Source organism: Lissotriton helveticus, chromosome 12 (assembly GCF_964261635.1).
Source record: "Lissotriton helveticus chromosome 12, aLisHel1.1, whole genome shotgun sequence".
Taxonomy (NCBI): domain Eukaryota; kingdom Metazoa; phylum Chordata; class Amphibia; order Caudata; family Salamandridae; genus Lissotriton; species Lissotriton helveticus.
In genome coordinates, this window is record NC_136073.1 from 831016809 (window position 1) to 831039634 (window position 22826).

Consider the following 22826-nt stretch of genomic DNA (forward strand, 5'->3'; position numbering starts at 1 on the left):
CCTGTATTGTCTGTCAACGGGACAAGATCAGTTGTACTACCGCCACTTGCTGGAAAAAAGGAGAACCGAGTTGTATCCATCGACCTGGTAAAACCACAACATGTGGCCGATAACAAACAGTAGGCCAAGTGGACTCCCAATAAGTAGCAGAACACCAAGGTTTGCTACCAGTACAGAGGTCCTGTCAAAGAGGCTCATCACATTCGAAACGCCTACGGAAGAACAACAAGGACTATGCAACAATGCAATAGAACTTAGACCTCTGAAAACCCAAATAAAGACATTTAGCAGAGACACACCAATCTATACAGAAGTACCAAGTGAAAATGCGAGAAACAAAAATCCTGAACCAATTGGAACAATTGACAGAACTGCATCCGGTTACTTCATCAACTTCGATGATTCCTCTGACGGCTTCAGCGAACAAAAGACACAGCCATCATCAAAATCCTTTAAAGACAAAGCTAAGGAACTTTTGAAACAACTAAAAGAAACATATCTGGTTTCTCCATGGATTGAATTTTGGGTGGGTTTTGGTGCATTTATCCTCATACTTTGGCTCATCATGGTATTTACCTTGGGACGCTTCATTGAGGGAAAATATGCTAAAATGGACACAGCAAGTCAGAACATCAACTTGGTCCTCAAACCACACACATCTTCACACGTCGAGAAAAGAGAACTTTCTTCAGAACTTTCTTCAGCCAACTTCACAGCAATTCCAATATCTGGTGGGGTAGCCTGGGACAACACTGACTATGAAATTTATGGTCCGGTCGAGATCCTGAAATATCCACACCAAATCAAGATCTCCTTGAGTGACTTTGCAAAACCAAACTCATTTGCTGATGATTGGGACTTTGAAAGTATAAACAATATGATGTCTGACTTAGTAATGTCTGCTAAATTTACAAAACATGATTATTTGCAGGGTTCTACAAATTATGACAGCATGTACTGCTATAACCATTATGGTAACCATTTCTTGCATAAATCTGCACCTTTAATAGGTTCGGAAAAATGATCATTTTTCCGAACACGGTCGAAGGAACTTACGGTGCCGTGAACCCTATTAAAGGTATCACAGTAGCACTTTATATTACTCTTGGCAACTCTCATGGACGCTACCCGGTATTGCGTTTGCTTCTAGACAAAGGAACTGTTGGGAAACAGGACTTACTACAGCCCTTTGGGGGTAAGAACTCCTGTTTGTCCTGCCTGCAAGCATTACCTATTCCCACACACGGAGGAACGCACCTGGATTTCCCTTTGGGATATCATCTTTTATGAAGGTATTGGACAGTCGGTTATTGATAACTATTCGTCTGCGCCCATGGTGAGCTTTTCCCTTAGAACAGGGGATTGAGACTATGAAACTATTGCCCTGACGAAATTCCCAAGGCACATAAAAAAGGGAATGAAACGCGTTGGCTGTGCCTCTGCATTTTGTAAAGAAATGAAATAAAGAAACGATTAAAGAAGGAACGGAAGATCCATATCAATCCATAAACATTTGTTTGTTAATTACATTACTGAGTGCTCCTCTCAAATTTTGGTAGTTCCATTTGTTGGTGTGCATCGCACTCTTTTTTTACAGCCTCAAAATTTGTCAAGGCAGGCTTAACCTCATTTCTGTTCCTTTCTGTGGAGCAGGGACCAAGCACTAATTGATTCAACTTAAATCAGTGTCCTTCCGCTGCCCCCAAAGTGAGTAATAGTGACTATTTTGTCCTGTTTAACTTTTAGTACCCAGCAAACAGAAGGCGTGTGACTGGCAAAAACGTTCCCAACACGACAAAATGAAAAATATTTCTTTTCTATAGTGACGTTTATTGCCAGGTCTCCTTTTCTTACTTTGAAAGCTACATGGTTTCTTCCTTGTGTAATTTCTGAGATGATGCTTTAACACATAATCGTGCCATACACCCCACTCCAATCCACCTTACTACTGCCCACTCACCTCAATCCACCACACTGCAATTGAAAACAATCTGCCCCACTTCAGCCAGATCCAATCTACCACACACAAATCCAACCCACACCACTGCAATCCAATCTACTCCACCCAGTTCACCCTACTCCAGTTCAAACCACCCCCTCTACTCCAATTAATTCCACCCTATCCAATCCATCCACCCCACCACACCCCAATCCACCTCACCCCATTTCAATCCACCCTATCCCAATACACCCCACTATCACAATCTACTCCACGACACACTCTGCCACTTAACCACTAAACTCTACGTCCTCTACTCCAGTCTAGGATAGTCTACGCCACTAACCTTTAGCCATGCTGATCAGCAGCCACACTGATGTACAACATGGCAAAAATGCAACGATAAAGCCAATAGCTCTTGTATAGGCGAGACCTATATGGCTATGCGAAAGCTCGTCTGTTTAACTACATCTTAGAAAGGGACTATTACTTTTAAACAATCATTGTTCTTTCCACACAGGGTATTTTAATGATCAGTTTCCTGCAACATTGCTCCTTCAACTTCATCAAAGAGTCCAGAAGCAAAGTATTTTCTCCAATCATAGAAAAGAAAACTTTAAAATTGAATGGCATTCTTAGTGTCTTGCTTTCTACTGCATGTGGCAGACAAACACATTCGCTCATGATTGTTATTACTATTGTTTTCTCTTACAACCCACTAACCAATTTTCTTTGTTTGGTCCTAAACGGAATGTGACTAATGAAATTTTGATTGCTTACATCTTGATGAACACCGACTGAATTACTTCATAACTAAAAAACTATAGTAAACAGATCGGTTCTTATTTACAGAACATTGTGAATAACAAAAAATTAAAAAAAGTAGCACAAGATCTCACCTACCCACTTGTTCATATGGGATGTCCAGTACGTAGAGGACCTGGGTACTCTAGCAATGCTTGAACACTGCACCTTCTTAATACCCTGCTTTGTAGTCCAATACAGATCGTTGTGTATGGTTTGTAATTTGTAAAATAAAGTTTATCTTTTTTCAATGAATGGACCATTTATACAAACTGCTGTAACAGATATGATCTAAGCGATTTTATTTGATTCAGGGAAATAAAGAAATCCCAATGTACTCTTACATAGGATGTACAATTGAGCAACACTACACAAATGAGGCTATGACCAGGGTCTGGGAAATCAACTTGGTACCAAGAAGCAGAAGCTTCCACCCAGAACCAAAATCTTTGACCCAAAAGCTAACTGCTATAACCTTTCCCGCTTTTGTTTTCGCTGCTGGAATTGGGATGCAGGTGGTTTGCTAGTGTACATAAAGATGCCCCATTAGCGAGCCAACTCTGCTTTACTTCAACAAACCCGGTGGCAGATTTTATTCCCATGTACAAACTGTAATTATTCACATTGCAGAATATTTCTTTCCTCAGGTCAGGTACTTGGGTCTTCTGTAGGACGTCTCATAGCGCAGAATAGGACCAGCCCCAGAAAGGGAAAATAAACTATGTGTGCTTCTTAGTTTGGGTCAGAATTGCTTGAATGAAACAAGCTAGAGGTGGAAGGACTCATTCCTGTTAGGCGGAACAGCCATTTTGGTATCTTCAGAAGGAAAAAAGGCCTTAACTCCTGGGGACAGCCAATGCAGTAGATAGTAGGCCTGTCATATAGCAGCAGGAATCTTGCCTCAGTGTTCACTCTCTCCGTGAGCCTTGGTCTTTGTATCAGTGTTGGAACTTGGGAGTCAAATAGAATCTGAATGAATGCATCCATCACTTTTAAGCTAACTTCTGATCTAGTCAAATAATAACTGTGATTTTACTATTGTAGTTAACAGTATATGTCTCAATTATTGTAGATTTGTTCTTCCCATCCACAATGTCCTTGATTAACATTCACAAGAGCTACGTAAAGGAAAACAGTGGATAACTCAACTTTTAAAGCAAAGCAAGTGAACAAGAAAAAAGAGTGGCGGATTCATCTTGGTTACCTGTTATCAGACTATTTTTGGTTCCCCATTTTTTGAAATATTTTCAATAAGAACTTGCACAGAAAATAAGCAGTCAATCTAAAATGCACTCTAGTAGCACACTTACTAATAAAGTGGAGTTCTTTAGAATAAAATCATCAGGAGAAACAAAAAAGTCTAAAATAGTTTAATGGTCGTGTTTTAATCTACCTAAGACCACTTCCCGCCTGTGCCTACCAAGTTCTACAACACTTATGTTTGCCATGGCTCTCCTCACAGATGAACCATTTTTGTCTCCACAACCAGTGTGTGTTTCAAAGCCTCATCTTATTAAATGTAGTGCAACTAACAATTCGAGGTCCTTGGCAACTGGGCACTTGAACGAGGCAAGCCCGGCACTTATTTCTTAACAAAAAGCAAGAAACAATCCCTAGCTTCAAGCATACTATACTGAGTAACAGACACATGGTTTTTCAACAAAAAGTAGAATATTTATTGTACAAAGAAACACTCGCAGTACGAAAATTGCATTCTTCTGCTAACGCAACCCCCTAAAAAAAAAAAGATGGCCTTCCCAATTTGTCACCAAAGAAAATTCTATCGGTGTTCAAACATTCCAAAAGACATTTTTTGCTCATGGGATCTTTAGACTGTCCATTCTGGCTATTTTATCAAATGGGTCCCAGATGAGTCGCTAGAACACATGAAAAGAAAATACTATCCATCCTGCTGCTGGATAAAGGGGTTGGGAATGGCCTCCATGCCGTCCTGTGGGCAGATAAGAACCACTGATGTCCCTCGACACACAACCAGACCCAGCTGCCGCGTGTCTTCTGTTAATTTGTATTGGTCATCTGGATCTGAAAGAGAACACATTAAGATACATAATTTAAAGAATACAGCTGTTAATTTGAGATAAAAGTTGCACGTGGACCACTCTTAGGGGAGTGCTCTATAAATCAAAAGTATTGAGCTTGAAGATCAGAGAAAACCATAGATTACATAACTTGCGTTTTAACTAGGATCAGGAGGAGAGAAACAAATTTACCAATATTAAAATCCACTAGGGCAATTATTTTATATATAAACAGGCAAGCTATTACTTGCAGGCATGTGAAGCAGTTTGAATGCTTTTTGAGAAAACAATTTCCATCAGAAACATTGTACATGGTATATTTGTTGCATGCATTAAGCGATAGAAGATGTAATGGGTGGGGCAAGAGGGGACAAGGAAATATCATAGACGCAATATATATTTCTTACATGACCATTTTGTGCTTAGTCTACCATAGGAAGATGATGGCAGAAGATGTGGAAGATTCAGCATCATTAGAAGTAGGAGAGGTCAGCTCATTGGCTGGAGTTTGGTTCCAACTAGGGAAGGGTATTTTCTACACGTTAGTTCAAACAACAGGTGGGGTAAGTACATGAATTTTGGTAAATACCAAGGACAGTGGTTTACATAGCACCCAGTTAGGGTAGTCATCCAACATGCTATTGGTAATGGGTGATGCATATTCACCTTGCATAAGTCAGATTGTTCCAGAGGGCCTGTCATCCAGTCTTGTATTTTTTGCTCTGAAAGTTTCCAGTATCAGTGGATCGTGTAGATACAGAAAGTGATCTGTTCTTCAAGACAGGCTATTTTGCTTATGTGGATAACCGTGAAACCCAGGCAAATTGACTTCTTTTTGATGCATATGGTATAGGGAGTAATCAGGTGAAGAGCACACTGAGAACAGCCTTGGACTGGGTGACAGGGGGGGGGGGTGTATGAACCCGGTCTATATGGCTTTGCCAATCATCGAGGAAGAGGATTGAAGTTGACACTGTTTTTTAGCATGTGCAACTAGGGGGGGCAGGTTTTGATCTCAAGTAACCTGAGCGACACCAAAAAACTCCTTATACTTAACCTTTAATCAATGGGGACGAACAGAGAGAAGACGTTGAACCGTCCTTTGAGTTCATGAGGTCACAGGGATATTTTGTGTAAGGTGCAGTTTGGACTGATTAATATTATATAGGCCTAGTTTTAGCAGTAGGCTGCAAGTTGCCAGTAACACCTCTGAGTATAGCGATGCACCGTCATACATACATTTCACACAATTCATCCACTGTAAATTTGTCCTTAAGACAAACATGTAAAAAGCAGAATGTGGTCTAGATTCCACATCAGCGCGAGAGGAATTGCGGTCCGTTTTGAGTTTTATAGTCTTAGACTTTAATCCTGGACCCTCCAATTATTAAATTCCCTTTTCATTTAGCTTTCAGTAGATGCTTTCACTCGGCTTGACTTAAGTGATGGAATAAAGTGTGTATTCTATTTTGTACACACGCAGGTTTTCCTACTTTAATTCACAAACGCAGTTTAGTTGAGCGTTTTAAGTTTGAGAAGAATGATCGCCAAGTGGAGTGAGTCTCTTCCTAAACAGTTTCGCTCAAAAATGCCAGGCAAAGGTATAATTTATGTTGCCCGCTGACTTCACAAAACAGTTTTGAACTGTGTTTACATCAATATACAGGTCATGTACACCAATAGAGCTACTCTTCTGCACAGCTAGGATATGTGGTGCAATTAGTCGTTTCGATCCTGGACCATCCATTATCTTATAAATCCAATGCAACAGTTGACTCCCAGCTGTGTTAAGGTGCATTTATGCAAAATTTAACTACAAAAGCCAATAGCTTTGACATACACACACACACATTATATATATATATATATATATATATATATATATATATATATATATATATATATATATATATATATATATATATATATATATACAACCTTCCCTTTGAGGAGGAACATTCCAACACTGCAAACAGTTTGCCCTCATACTTTTTTTAAATATTTAATCTGACCAAGTTCGCTTTTCATGGAGTGTGCTCCTGTGATAATGCGGTCACTGTTTAAGGATTCACCAGCACACCAACGTGGCTCTTATGGATGCAGAAACAGCACTAGGAATGAACCTTGTCACAAGCCATCGCTATTAAAATAAATTACCAAAATAATCCAACTACTACCATTCCAAGCAGGTCACAAAGTTAGTTCTTTATTTTGTTGCATGACCCCTCGCTGCCACCCAATAGAGACACTGTTTGGATCATGCAGCGGGGGATAAAATGTGTGAGCTAGAAGTTAAAAAATAACCTCTCTCCCAACATCCAAACTTCCTTGCCATTTCCTCTCTTCTTGCACATCAGACGGCTATGACCACCTATGCACATCTTACCATCGCCGTTGCAGGCGAGATGTAGCACATGTGAAAGAAGTCTACTATTGTCACAATGTTGCCTTTTAAGTCTTGTCCCTCTTTTCCATCAAACTCTTTTACATCTACTGGCCTGCCATTGTACTTTTTGGCGACTTGAGGTCACATAACACAGCTCTCTTCCCTTATTTGAAAGACCGCATAAAAGAAAATATCTAAAGTCATAAAGCCCCCTAATGGAGCCTGCAAGTCCTGCTGACAGATTTGTCACAAAATGTTCATACCTCTCATATATTCTATGGTGCCATCGAGTACCAGGTTAAGCAGAGGGTCAAAGCCTTTCAAGACCCCACTTGCTAGAAAAAAAGTAATATACCAAATTGTTAGAGCACATCACAAACATTTCTATTCATTAACATCAATCAATTAGATATTTTCCTCAAAATAATAAAACATACATTTTTAACAAATACAATCATTCATCGCTTAGGTTTTCAATGTTTACTATTAAATGTAGGAAAGTGCCCCTTTTGACATGGTCATTCCCACTTTTTGCCTGGTATTTGATGTGATGTCGACTGAAAGTGCACTGGGTTCCTGCCAACCAGGTCCCAAGTGCCAGGTCGGTTTCCCAAAACTCCCATTGTTTCCCCAATTGGCAATACCTTTAGTACCCTCTGTAAGTCCCTACAGCATGCCTTATAGTCCTAAGGCAAGGTCCCTCATATTACATGTGAGGACATATCTGCATGATCTGAGCTGATATGCCGCTGTGCTGGTCAGCTCCATTACTACCAGTACAAGTGAACAGGAAAGCCATTTTAAAACAAGTGCTGGGCACTGGTGAAAATGAGCTCCCCAGCTACATGATGGCTTTACTGAAAATAGGGATGTTTGGTATCAAACATCTTATTAATAAACCTGCTGGTACCAAAGACTGAGTGGTGAAGCTTCAAGACTGAGAAACCCAGACACCAGGAAGCGCCACTGCACCCAAGCTGAAGTAGGCCAAAAGTGCCACTGTGGTCCTCAAACCCTCCAGACTCAAATTCCACCTAGGGTTTCCTAACTGTGGACTTCTCAAGCTGCCTGTAGCCTGTCTGCCGGCCCCCTCTACCGCGACTGCTACCAGTGACGAAAACCTAACACCTAAAGACACCTCTGCACCGTCGCCCCTGGCCTATGAAGAAGAGGACCAAAGGAGTCCCTAAGCATCGTGAGGTCTGAGCCCCCCTGTTGGTTCAGTCCAACTTACCTCCCAGTCGAAACCTGCAGCCTCTTTTCATGAAGACTGATCCCCAAAGAATAACATTGGACACCAGACACTGTATTGCACCACTGCATGTGGCCACTGATGCTGCCTTGGACCTTGCCCCATACTCACCTTAAGTCCAGGAGATTGGTCTCATAAGGTGCTGAACTCTACCTGTAAGCCACACTGGTCTTTCATCCCATATGATAACATTGCAGCTTCTGAAAAAATGCACCGAGTCGACTTTTGAAAACGTAAAATGATTATCTGGCAGAACTTACCTGATTGTATGGATTCTGATGCCTATATCGTATGTATATATATATATATATATATATATATATATATATATATATATATATATATATATATATATATATATATATATATATATACACACACACACATATATATATATACACACATACACACACACACATACATCAGAATCCATACAATCAGGTAAGTAAGTTCTGCAAGATAAAATGTGATATGTTATTTTTATAAATTAGTGTGAATCTCCTTCCTTCTTGAATCATGTGCATCATTTATTGACTGTTGTATGTATAACACTCATCTATGATAAGCCATTCCTTCTCCACCACACTACCCCCTAGAAGAGCACCTTAGGGTTGCTAGAGCAAATCCCTGTCCCCTCATAAGGGAATACCTAGACTCTTTGCACAGTAAACCTCTTTTTGGTATACCATATAAAGAGCCAACTTCCTACATTAAAGACCAATGTTCATAGGCTTGGAATGTTACTGTCTAATTTACAATTGGTAAGAAGACTATCTCTAACCAGACTAAAAAACCGCATTGGCAAAGCCAATAGGTATGGGTTTGATTGCCAACTCCCACAGAGTTTGCACATTAGAACATAGCACATGGGAGCAAACTAGCAAAAGCGGACTCCAGATGTTAAGTAGATGCATGTGCAGTTCAATGCGTGCACTCTAGTGGAGGTGGACAGATAGATACAAACAGTGAATAGAGTTAGGTAAGACACCAAAACTCCAGTGGCTGAGCCAAGATGTGATTGACAAAGTCTTAAGCCAATGGATGAAAAAAATCCAATGGTTAAATATTGCAGATCCAAGCTTACTCAAAGTATATTGTTTGCGGTGCTGTTAAAACCCCGGCCTAACAATAATCTACTGTCCATGAGGATCAAGGAGTAACCAGAATAATCTCAAACCATTTGAAAATGTGAACTGTGTGTTTAAGAGCGTGGGGGGTTAATGAGGATTACTCGTAGTTACCATAGGGGTGTTTAGGGAGGTCTATTAAAGCGGTGGTTGCCCCGCTTTCAATTACACAACTGGACATTCAACACTGTACCACTTTTAGACACCAACAAACCAAAGAAAAAATTCTTCTCTTGTAATCAAAACAAATTATGTTCCAGAGACCTACATTACTATAACAATTAACATTCAATTGAACTTTTTCATATTGAATTGAGGTATGTTAGTTAGAAATGACCTGACAATTCAAGATAAAAGTAAACTGAGAAAGTGAAATGGGCAGGTGAATTAGGAGCAGCCATGGTCAGTACAGGTAACAGCGGTGGGACGGGTAAGGGGGGGATTTTGAGGGACGATGCAGAGGGATAATTAAATAATTATTTTTCCCTCTGCATCGTCCCTCGAAACCCCCCCCCTTACCCGGCCCCACCGCTGTTACCTGCACCGACCGCGGCTGATTAGAAGGGCGCATGAAACCAGTGACAGCTCCTCTGTTAAGGCTGGGGAGCATCTCTCCGCCTGCTGCGAGCACAGCAGGTACACACAGAATAATAAAATGATCATTCCCATTTTAATATTCTGTGTGCTGCTAGCGCAAGCGTGATGGTGGGGGCGGAGCAGGCAGATTCCTGCGTACTGCAAGAAGACTGCTTCAAGTGCTCAGTGCGCATGACAGATTGGCGACTATCTACAGCTGGCTAATTTGTCATGCACACTTCAGAGCCAGAATAAATACCAACTTAAAAATATATATACATTTTAGATCGCTTTTTTTGAAAAGTAAATAAAGGGACAGCTTGAATGGTTTCTCTTCCATAGGAGATGTACAATTAATTTGTTAAGAGATAATGACAGAATTATTTAAAAATAGTCACCTACCTTCTCTTCCACCTTGAAATTTCACACGAATGGTTTTGTCGATGTATTTAGAGAGATCTAGGATACTCTCTTTCTTTTTCTTCTCTTTATCCTGTACAAAGACAACAATAAATACAATTAGTTAGGACAGAGCATGACAGATTAGACTGTAGCTATGTATCTTATCTGGCTCAGATGCAAAAACACATTTGCCACGTAAATGCTCTGTGTTTCAGTGACACAATATCCATATTTGCATCAGGCATACTAGCAAATATTCAAATAATTTTCACAAGTGTGACTGCACAGGGATAAAGAAGTGCAGTCTTGGAGAGAGGCAGGGCCAAAGAGTACGGGGGTGTAGACCCCATGCAATGCTACCGTAACCTTCCCAAAAAACAAGAACTAAAACATCTGGTGCCACCTTTTAAGTGCCTGCAAGACTTTGATTGGAGTCCAGCAGAGCAGATTATTAAAGCAGGAGCTGGAAATCTATTTTCTTTCAGGGTTTCTAGCTCGCCATGCAATTTTGGCTCATTATTGGGTGGTTTTGTGACGCACTGTAGCATCATATAAAGTGTACGGCCTGTATTAATTTTTATGATGGTTATGATATATAACATTATAAAAAACAATAAAGGAACTGTAGTTTTTATGTAAATGTAGTACTTTGTTTGTAGGTATCTATGTGGTACTTCTATAGTGTGAACCTAGACAAAAGACAGTGGAGCACCACAGGGTCAAAGGCAGCCATAAAGTCAATGACTGATTTCAGAGGTAGCTGGTTTGCGGACTGTTAATTCAGTGTTCCTTAAATAGGTATGTCTTCACCCACTTCCTAAATAGGATAAGTCTTGGGGCTGTCTTTATCAACATAGGTAGGTTTTTTTCCAGATCCTGGGTTCATGGATGGAAAAGGCTTGGTGCCATGTTTTTCCCCTTCTTTTTAGTCTGCAGTCTAATGGTGACCTGGCTGTGGGCATGCAGGAAACCACGAGAGATTATTTGATTGTTCTGTTTAAGAATCAAGTTTGTCTAGTGGTCCATATTTATGATTCCAGGAGGTTTTATTTCATAGGTACAATTTTTATCAATCTGTTAGACCCCTCTGGTGTGCTTGCTGACTGGTTTCTGCCAACCTGTCACCAGAGACACTGTTCTGACTTCCTAGGGTTAGAGCCTTTGCTCTCAGGAGACCCAGAACAAAGGCCTGGCCAGGTAGAGGGTGCAACACACCGCTCACAAGATGACCTGCTGATTAGCCTCCTTGGGCCAGCGAGCTTCAAAGAAGCTGCCGCCTAAGGAATGCAAATCTGTCTCCCCTCATAGGAGAGGAAGCCAACCTCTGTCCAGGATCCCCTTAGCACCTGGACAGGTGGGAAAATTAGCTAGTACATAGGCGGGCCACCTCCAGGCTAGTATCACCCCTAAGGTGAGCAACTGAGAGGTGAACACGAGTTTTCAGAAGTAGCCATCTTTGTGATGGCATACTTAGGAATTCTGGGCTATGCCCGCTTCCCACAGGATGTGGTCATATAGATGACATAGTGACACCCCCTTTAGGGGAGCTACTACTCTACACTCCCCTTAATTCAGTATTTAGGGGAGCTCTTGGCACCAGAGAAGCAGATCCTGACGTCATATGAAGGACACGAAGAGCTGCAGAAGACTGACGAGAGCACCTGAGTCTGTCCCACCCCTGCAGTCCTGTGCACCATTCTCTGTTGAACCTGCTCCGAAGATGTCTCGTCATGCAGCTGTGTGCCTCCAGAAACAGTGAGAACTGCCTGCAATAAAGAACAAGACCTCCCATGAACATCCTACCTGTTCAGAAGAAACTCCAAAGAAAAGAATCTGAGGCCTCCGGAACCGCAAAACGCAGACAACTGAAGCAATCACTGCACCAGTCGCCTCCCGCCCGAGCTGAAGTTGGCCAAGGGTGCCAAGAAGGTTCCCCAGGCCTCCAGAGCCTGAGCCCATTGTGGTTTCAGCCCTCCTGGACTCCCCGACATCTCTGCAGCCTCTGCACACAGCCCTCCTCTGCCATGACTGCTCTGATAAGGAAAACCTTGATGCTTAAAGACACCTCTGCATCTGTCCACCAGGGCCTGTGGAGAAGAGGACCAAAGGTGTCCCACATGCACAAGCAATGCAAGGCCTGAGCCCACTTGCTGGTTCAGCCCGACTGGCATCCTAGCCAGAGCCTGCAGTCTCTTTTTACAGTGACCGATCTCCATTGAAAAGCATTGGACTCCCAATGCCAATTTGCAACCGACAGCACTTATGCGCTGGTGGAGCACTGTTGGTGCTGCATTTGACCTTGCCCACCACTCACTTTAACTCCTGGAGATTGGTCTTGTAAGTCGATGTACTGTATCTGTTTGCAGAACTTGTTCTTCCTTCCATAGGATACCATTGCAGAACTCAGAAATTGCACCAACTGCTCACTTTTTAAAGTGAAAATATTATTTAAAACAAGCATTTACAATGCAACGGTTTCGCCTTTGGAAAAGTTTGAGCTATCGGCATTGTGAATTACAAACTTTTTATTTATGTGTTGGTTTTGAAAACAGATAAATAAATGGCATTGTCATTTACAATGGCAATAGCTTAATCTCTCGCAAATGCGATTTGTATTGCATTTTCAATGCAATAGGTCACGTATTTAAGCAAGTTTATGCTATTGACATTGCAAATTATTCGTTTTATTTATGTTTCAAAAACCAAAACATAAATAAAAGGTCTCACACTGCTGTCTCTCACACTGCTGACTCTGCCTTGAACACACCCACTGCTGTCTCTCTCACACACACTGCTGTCTTTCTTACAGACACTGCTGTCTCTCATACACAATGTCTCTCACACTGAAGGTGTGGGTTGTTTCCAGCTCATCCCGGCTCCCCAGGTTTAAAAAAAAAAATCTGATACGATATAAAGGGCTTTAATGCTTTTGGGTCAAGTTCCCGATATAAAAAAAAATGAACAAAAAAAAAAGTTGCATTACCACCTAAACAGAAAACTCGCTACTACTAATATATGAGGAGGACACCACCAATTGTAGTAAACAAAAAAAACACCAACGCTCCAATTTAAACAGAAAATACACCCCCCCCCCTTGCATGCAAATAGAAAACATACACGCTAATACAGCACACTTCCACTTATACGTAAACAGAGCACACACTACAGCTTGTATTTAACCAGAACACACACCACTTGATTGTGAACAGAAAACACACAACCACCAGAATGTAAAACAGAAAACACACAACCACCAGAATGTAAAACAGAAAACACACAACCACCAGAACGTAAACAAAATAAATACTGCCAATTGCGGCTAAACAGAAAACCCTACCATTTGACTGTGAACAGAAAACACTACCACTTGCACGTAAATAGAGGAAACACTACCACTGGCAACAAAATACAGAAAACACTACAACTCGCTTGATTGCCAACAGCAATCCTGAGGGCCCCGGGATTAAACACGTGCCAAGTTAGTGCTGGGTGAGTGACTGAGCGCAAAGATGGAAAAGTGAGGGGATAGATGGGCTGCTGGACTAGTGGGTGAGAGTATGAATGGATGAACAAGGTCTAATAAGTACAACTAGGAAGGAATATTAGGAAGGAAGGAAGGAAGGAGGGCTGGGGACGGCAGCAGCAGGTCAGCCGCCGCACGGGGGCAGAGACTACAGTGCAGGCCATGACAGTAAAATAGAGGCAGGAGTAGGACAACTCATGTCATTGAGAATCAGAAGCAGCAGCACGCCAAACTGAGGCAGCAGCACGCCGCCCGAGATAGAAGTGCAAAGACCGCAGCCCAGTGCGTGCTCACTGAAATAGAAGCAGCACAGCCTGACTTTAGGCACAGGCGACACATTACAAAAATACAGACATTTAAAATACAGGGAGTACAAGCTAAAGCCTGACGACACTAAGCCCACGGATATCTGCACAGTGAGTGACCCAGGCACCACAAAGCAGTTCGCGGCGACTGTAACCAACGGAAATCTGTACAGTGAGCCGCACTAAAAGACAGAGGGACTGAGGGAGTAAGGTGCCTCATAGTGAAACTCAGAAGCAGTAACGCACTGCGTCACACAAAGCTCGAGGACAGTGGCACAAGGACTGTCACGGAAAGAGGCCGCATGGCAGTGCATCATGCACGCCGGTAAAACAGGCTGAACCTAGTCTGCCAATAAAATTCAGGCATATCAACACAACATCTGACACTAAAACCTAAGGGCAGCAGCGCCCGGCACCTAGTACCCAATGGCATCATCGTCTAACACTAAGCTCACAGACAACCCATCACCTAGGCCTAAGGCACAAATGTATAAAGACATTTTCTCCCACTAAAATTAAAGATCAGCATCACGTTGTTTGACATCACTACATGGACAAAATTGAGCCTGCAGCAAGCACAAATGCATGCAGTGTTCCATACCTTGCAATACACATATACACCTATCTTTATAAGTTCAAAACTGCCCCGATTTGATAACCTAGGGCACTTTTTTTAGCCATCTAATCGCCAAATGGGCCACCTTTATTTTAGTGCCCAGGCCTATTTCCTACCCCAATCTGACCTTGAATATACACTGATATAACAAGAAAGCATGTGTCTGTAAAACAATGTGGCCTGCAGCAGGGAAACAGTGCAATACTCCACCTATATACACTGGGTCAGCACCACCAAAGAGAGATAAACATAGGAGCAATCACTTCTCACGTATGCACAACGACTGCCCAACTCCTAACGCTGGGCCAGCTGCCCTGCCGCTGAGACAAAAACTCAAATTATCAGCTTAGTACTTGTATATAATTCACGAGACGGCAGCTCAGCATCTGTTATTGAAACACAGGGATAGCAAAACAGAGGGCCGAACATTAAAAGGCAGAGGAAAATAGCCCAATGCTAGTCTTAAGTAAATGCAATGTTTTGAAATAGCACGTCTGCTTTAACAGCTACCTCCCGTTAGACAACATACAATGCTTATCCAACAGACATTTCTCACAAATATGACCTGACTGCTTCTCTCTAGATCGGGTAGCACCAACCTATCGTTCTTCCTAGCTAAGAGAATTCCAGTCCACCATAGAATCATAGCAGCATTCCGTGCCTCACTAGTTGATTTTCGAAGTGTATTGTTAGAACCCTAGGAGCAGGCTGCCTCGTCGACTTTAAACTAACAACAACTTACCACTGGATCGCTCTAATCTTTTTCTTTGTACATCCTGTTGCAGAAAGCTTTCTTCTGGGTCCTAACTGCTGCCTCTTATACAGACCGTGGCTTGGGCACCAACACCCCTTGCCTATTCCAGCCTAGGTCCATTTGTTGAGTGCCTCCGTGGAGTTCAATGTGAAACCTGCAGTTCGCATATTCGGCGGGAGTGGACACGGACGGCGGGAGGGGGCGGGAGTGGACGGCGGGAGGGGGCGGGAGTGGACACGGACGGCGGGAGGGGGCGGGAGTGGACACGGACGGCGGGAGGGGGCGTATAATTCTGAGTGTTTTTTTTTTTTTTAGCATGAAGTATTCTGATTGGCCGCGCGAAACCAATGCATTTGCTTCAGAGCGAATCTGCCTGGATAATATGATGCCAAGGGAGAAGCCGATAGAGGGCAGAAAGCTTTCTTCTGGGTCCTAACTGCTGCCTCTTATACAGACCGTGGCTTGGGCACCAACACCCCTTGCCTATTCCAGCCTAGGTCCATTTGTTGAGTGCCTCCGTGGAGTTCAATGTGAAACCTGCAGTTCGCATATTCGGCGGGAGTGGACACGGACGGCGGGAGGGGGCGGGAGTGGATGGCGGGAGTGGACACGGACGGCGGGAGGGGGCGGGAGTGGACACGGACGGCGGGAGGGGGCGGGAGAGGACACGGACGGCGGGAAACGTGCACAGGACAGCAAGGGGGCGGAAAGGCACACGGAGGGGGCGGGAATGGACAGCGCATCTGAATTCACTTTCAGTGAAAGGGGAGGGAACGGCAAAAAACGTAACTCCGCCCTGGGAAAAAATCTCCGGAACGCCCCCGAATCTGGTCCAGCCTTGATGGACAGATCCGGCACCCAATGGCTAGCCTCCATTTATGGAGCTAACCAATGAGAGCCGGGGGACGTTCCAGGAGTCCTTATTGACGACATAGGATTTCACCTGCGCTGAAGAGCTGCGCAGAGCGCAGCCTTCGGCAGGCGAAACCCAAAAACGATATCAGAAGAGTAAAAAGACCGACCAGATGGGAAGATAAAAGTTATCTACACAATACACAGCCCAGTGTTTGGGCAGCACACACTGCCCGATCAAAAGCGCCACACGTCGTGTTATGTAATCCCTCTAGTGCAGCCCCTTTCCATACAGCAGTGGGACCCGAATTCGGTCAAATCCGTCTTTTCTGGACCGTAGTGCCAAATGAATGACATCTAAGCACTACTCTGGGCACTAGTGGAGACTGAGGTGTCACAAGTCACAGGGTTTGGAGTTGCCGATTCACTTCCGTGTTTAGGTGTCGAGTCTCCCGCCTCCAGGCCGCGTGTTAAATTGATCACTTTTGGGTCATGCTTTTATCCGAGTCACCTCTGGCCTCCGCTTCATGAGCTCACTGCAAAAAAAATAAGCCAGGAAGCATCGGGAGCAGCGCAGATTGTCAGAAGTACAGTCTTTGGCCTCTTTGCTGAGACTACAGAGGCTTGACTCCGCACTTCGCGTGTGCCCGCAAAACCTCTTACCACCAAGGCTTATCTTCTTTAGCAGGGACGACTACAGGCGAATCGCTTCACTGCCTTCGATATAAAGGTTTCAGTCACTCATTTATTCGAGTGCAAATGAATTACATCTTTTAGTCATTTGAGTAAAAAGCCACGTGCCTAGATAATTGTGTTTACCTATGTGTGGATGTCAGACGTCTTTAGCGCCGAATGCTAAATAGTGCTGCTTTTAGGCGCTAACAGAGCTACTACCCCCCTGTACTGAGCTAACTGACTGTGCTGTTGAAGACTGTAGTGACTACGAGTTAATGGTGATAAAAAGTGCTTGCAGGGCTAGATCAGAGCCATTCTCCGGCCAGTGTCTCCATAACCTCATAGTCTGTTGGGTTGGGGCAGAGTCAGTCGTCAAGCCGCGCTCCTGCCGGCCATTAGCCCCCAGCCAGACCGGCCACCCAGGGTAAGCTCTGGCCAAGACTCGAGGGCAGATTAACTGCAGAAATGACAGGAGTGAATAAACCCCATCAGGAGACGGGGGGAGAAGGAATCCGGGAGGCAGGCGAGGCATTCACCAGGAAGAAAAGACATTCATTGACCAGGCGCCGCAGGAAGCAGGGCGATCTGCAGACACAGCAGCCACCCGCAGTCTTAAGTGTCACCTTAAAATAGATAGATTTTCTTTTCGGTGGGGAGAGGGTGCAGAGGGGGACAACAAGGGGGTGGGGAGAATCAAACTCCACAGGTGGGATGGAGAAAGGTTTTGTTGGCGGGCTCCTCCCCGAGGGGGCAGGGACTCGAGCTGGGAGGCCGGGGCTCGGCGAGGAATAAAAAGACACATGGCGCTTGGAGCGCGGTAGAGGGTACAGCGTCCACGCCGAGTCGCCTTCTCCCAGGAAGCAGCCAGCGGGGACGGCTGCAGGCAGCACAGACCGGTGACTGTAGCACCGCAGCACGGAGATCAGACGGGGGAGCGGCCCGCACTGCAGAGGCACAGGTCCTCGCCCTGCCGCAGACAGGGGCTGGTGCTCGGGTGATTGAAAGGGTGCCCACAGAGGGATATCAGGGTGCTGCGCCCACAGACCCCCGCCACAGGGCACGAGAAGCCAGCCCTAGGAGGCACCTCCCCGGGCGCACCTGCCACCAGCCCTCGGCCTCGCACAGCCCCGGACCCATCCTGAAAACTTCAACGGGAAATGGAAGATGAAGCACTCGGAGAACTTCGATGAGCTACTCAAGGCGCTAGGTGAGTGCACGCGGGAGTGGGGAGACCTCCCCTGAGTGGAGATGGGGTGTTGGGTGAGCCTTCGGGGGCGTCAGTCCTGCGTAAACAGTAGGTGGGCGCAATGGCAGTGGGTGAATTATCCTATCGGTCAGTATGTGGGCGACGACACAGCCCTCTCTTGCTGTGGGCGAGTGAGTTCTCCAGGTGAGTCGGCGGTGCAGTTGGTGAGTCATGGACATGGATGGGTGAGTTCTCCAGTTGTTGTGGGTGAGTCCCGTGGGAGGTGCGGGTATGTGCTGGTGCTGTGCTGCGTCCTATGGGAATGGGTGGTTGAGTTCTGTCGGTGCTGTGTGTGAGGCGTTTGGGAGTGGGAGGATGGGTTAAATTGGTACTTTGGGGTAAGTCCCAGTCCCTTGCGAGTGGGACGCTACGTTCTGGTGCCGTGGGGAGTCCAATGGAGAGGGTGGACGAAGACTCCTGTTGCTGTGGGTGAGTCCCGTGGGAGTGGGTGGATGGGTTCTATCGGAGCTGTGGGTGAGTTTCATTGGAGTGGGTGGGTGAGTCCTGACGCTGAGTGGGTGATGGAGTTTTATCGGATTTGTGGGTGAGTCCATTAGGAGTGGGAGGATGAGTTCTGGTGCCGTGGGGGAGTCCCCTGGGGGTGGGTGGATGGATTCTCCTCGTGCTCTGTGCGAGTCCCGTGGGAGTGGGTGGATGGGTTCCAGTCGTCTGCTTGTGTCCGCACCCAACATCCAGCACAATGGCTGCGGAGGGGTTGGGGGGGATTTGGTGGGGAAGCGCTGGAATGAGAGGCTGGGGGCATTAAAAAGAAAAGTTTAAAAAAAAAAAAGAAAACTTACCTGACTGCCGACTTCAGAGTCTCTCTCTTGACTGTTTTCGCTGATGGGCACAGCTGACTCGAGTTGCACGAACGGGAGGGGGGCGGGAGAGAACACGGACGACGGGAGGGGGGCGGGAGAGAACACGGACGACGGGAGGGGACACGGACGACGGGAGGGGACACGGACGACGGGAGGGGGGCGGGAGAGGACACGGGCTGCGGGAGTGGACGGCGGGAGGGGGCGGGAGTGGACACGGACGGCGGGAGGGGGCGGGAGTGGACACGGACGGCAGGAGGGGGCGGGAGTGGACACGGACGGCGGGAGGGGGCGGGAGAGGACACGGACGGCGGGAAACGTGCACAGGACAGCAAGGGGGCGGAAAGGCACACGGAGGGGGCGGGAATGGACAGCGCATCTGAATTCACTTTCAGTGAAAGGGGAGGGAACGGCAAAAAACGTAACTCCGCCCTGGGAAAAAATCTCCGGAACGCCCCCGAATCTGGTCCAGCCTTGATGGACAGATCCGGCACCCAATGGCTAGCCTCCATTTATGGAGCTAACCAATGAGAGCCGGGGGACGTTCCAGGAGTCCTTATTGACGACATAGGATTTCACCTGCGCTGAAGAGCTGCGCAGAGCGCAGCCTTCGGCAGGCGAAACCCAAACATACTTACCTGAATGATTTTTCTTTAATGCCTAAACATATATAGGTACTTGGTATTTTTATAAATTGGTGTGGATCTCCTTCTTGAGTCATGAGTGTCATTTATTAATCATTGTGTGTATTTGCAAATGTCTTGCACTACTCTGTGTTAAGCCCAGGGCTGCTTGACCACACTACCCCTTAAGTGAGCACTTTGCAATTGCGTAGCAAGCCCGGTCCACTAGTAAGGGAACCCCTGTACTCTTTACACAGTATACCATATTCTTTATATATCACATAAAGAGCTATCTTCCTACACACTTCCCTAGTTGAAGAAAGTGTAACATCTGAACCAATTGGTCCTCTGTAGAATACTCCTGCTACAAAGAAAATGCAGAGTTCTGACTGCTCTTACTGGGAGGAAACTTAGTGCAACTGATTAAAGCAGAAATAATTGGTTTTGTGTTTATTTTGTACTACTAACAAAGCTGTTCTCAGGCCAAGTGTTTGACCCAGCCTTTCATAGTCTCATTTAAAAAGCAACTGAAATGCACAACACCCCAAAATATGCACAGATCTAAGAATTTGGGTTAGCGTCAACCAACAGGCTTTGAAAATACAATCCTCTCTCACTTAAAATTAGAAATGGGTGGGTGGGAATAATCTGAACAGTTGATGCTCTTTCTTCAACATTATGATAACGTCCACTGCAGGGAATCGTGAGATATAAACTTTGCTGTGTGTGTATGCTACATTAATAATATGCAATAAATAAACCACAAGATCGTGGTCATCTATCACTGCAAAGCCGCGAATGTCTGAGTAAATACATAAAACATGTGTTAAACATGGAACATTCTCCAAACATGCAATAATACACTAAGCAATAAAACACATTCAAATGTTGCCTTAAGAAGCTTTACATTTCTATTAGCCTCTAGAACGGAAACTGATCAAGTTAATATCAATGATCAAATTTGTCAAATTAATTTACTGGAGATATATCATAGAAAGTGTGCCGTGGAACATGAGTGATGTTTTACACGCAGGGAACACAGACCTTTAACGTCATGATAAGTTTGGATTAGTGCTCTGTCGTGGCCCCTAACTACATGTGCACTGTACAAGTCCAACAGACTAGATATTCTCAACAAAAAAACAAATAAAGTGCAAGTTATTTTACGTAATGTAAATTATATTCATTTTTATATGCAAGTGTTTTTCTATAAAAGACTTCAGCTTAGTTGGTGTACTTATAAAGGCCATGTGCTAAGGAGTAAAACAATGTTCTGATTTTAAAATGATAATGCCTTTGTGCCTACACTTATAGAAGTGAAATACAGCTTACAGCTTACAGTTGCAGTTTGAGTATTTCTGCCTTGAAAAAGCCGTTTTTGTCAATCACCCTATCAAATTAACTTTTGACTTTTTTGGGGGAAACAGGCACCAGAAACATAGAAACTGCGGATAAACAGTCTTTTCTAGCTATTCGTTATCATAGTCTTACAGTAGACGAGAACATATTGGACAGGTTCTGGCAGTATAAGTAATTTGAAAGGCCCAGCCAGTACTAACATATTATTGATGAGGACTGGACACGCAAGCCCAAAGAAGTTTGCATATATCAGCCCGGCGCCATCCTGCTTTTCTTGAGTTTTTGGCTGAACCTCACTCCTCGCTCGCCTGTAAGGAGGCACTGTTCTCCTCAAGGCACCTCCAGACAACACCGTGGCACTCTGAAAAATCAGACTGTATGCTGCAGCATATTGTATGATAGATCTGATATGCGTGACCACGTCACCCGTCACCAATAGAAGCCCCCTTCCTCACAAGCTTCAGGGTCAAGGCTAGCAGGACCAGCACCCTTAAAGACCATCTACAGAAAATCACAAGGCCATGAGCGGGACAACACAACACCGGGAGCCAAGATATCACCAGAGTGACAACATATACATTAAAAAAAATTAGGGGAATGTAAAACTGGCTTCCTCCATTAATGAATGAGCAACACCTCGATGTTCCCAATGTCCCAGCAATCTGAAAATGACTGAAGACACGCCTCTTCAGAAACGCCAACTCCTACGTATTCAGCAAGGACAGTCTAACTCATTATAAATTATTATGAATAGTTGAATTGATGACTGCTTGTTCATCACTAGAGGTCTCACTCCACTACCACCATTACATAGCAAAAATATCCATGCACCATTACTAAGTGCCAAGCGTAAGTAAGAAGTGTACTGCCATTTGAGAGGAGGAAAGCGGAGTCTCAAATTGAGTAAATTACAAGATTCCGAGACCTGCGAATATCAAGTCGCCAACTTGGAATGATGCTTCTCACACTGAAGCTTTTCAACCAATACCGGCTATTCATTCAGCCCTCCCCCTCCCCTGGAAAGCGCTAAATATATTTCATACAAAAATAATTATTTCGAAAAGGGGGTAGAATCAGCGCGCATTACTTACCGCCATCTTCAAACTCCCCTCTGACCTGTCACCTTTCACCTCCTCTTGACGCGCGACACAAGGAGTGAGAAATAGAAGAAGGACTAACGTGTTCGCCATGGAGATAGAAAGGGGGCTGGTTTTCATGATACATTTAAAAGCTGTGCTAAAGCCATTGACTGCTGCAGAAACTGGTGATAGAGGAGGTTTCCAGAGGCTTGAGGAGTCTGTGTTAGGTCAATATGGACAGAAAACGTAGTGGGCAGAGTACTGTTCTGTGAGTCTGCTATAACTTGAGAGAGCCTTATATATATGGAAAGAGGTGAACCAGAATTGGGTCTGCTAGAGTGACCCAGCCATAGCCAGACTACAAACAGTTGAATCAGTGGGTGGAAGAGGTAGGGAGCAGTTTCCCATGTCCATGCATGGTGTGCTAGTCCAGTCCAGGGTCTTTTTTTGA

At 44.6% G+C, this 22826-nt stretch overlaps 1 protein-coding gene across 1 annotated transcript; it reads right to left on the reverse strand.

Annotated features, from left to right (window-relative positions):
• Positions 1–4395: 4395 nt before the first annotated feature.
• Positions 4396–22441, reverse strand: LSM7 (LSM7 homolog, U6 small nuclear RNA and mRNA degradation associated). The gene is made up of 4 exons (XM_078671010.1): positions 22388–22441; positions 10526–10616; positions 7432–7503; positions 4396–4786 (listed from the first exon to the last, which is right to left on the reverse strand). The coding sequence occupies exons 1-4, from the start codon at positions 22391–22393 to the stop codon at positions 4644–4646; spliced, it is 312 nt and encodes a 103-aa protein (XP_078527136.1). The 5' UTR covers positions 22394–22441; the 3' UTR covers positions 4396–4643.
• Between the last annotated feature and the right edge of the window lie 385 nt (positions 22442–22826).

Excerpts from the sequence above, each read along its gene's own strand:
- LSM7 (XM_078671010.1), bottom strand. Across the intron at positions 7,504-10,525 it reads ATTTCAAGGTGGAAGAGAAG|CAAGTGGGGTCTTGAAAGGC; the intron begins GTAGGTGACTAT and ends CTTTTTTTCTAG. Across the intron at positions 4,787-7,431 it reads CACCATAGAATATATGAGAG|ATCCAGATGACCAATACAAA; the intron begins GTATGAACATTT and ends GTTCTCTTTCAG.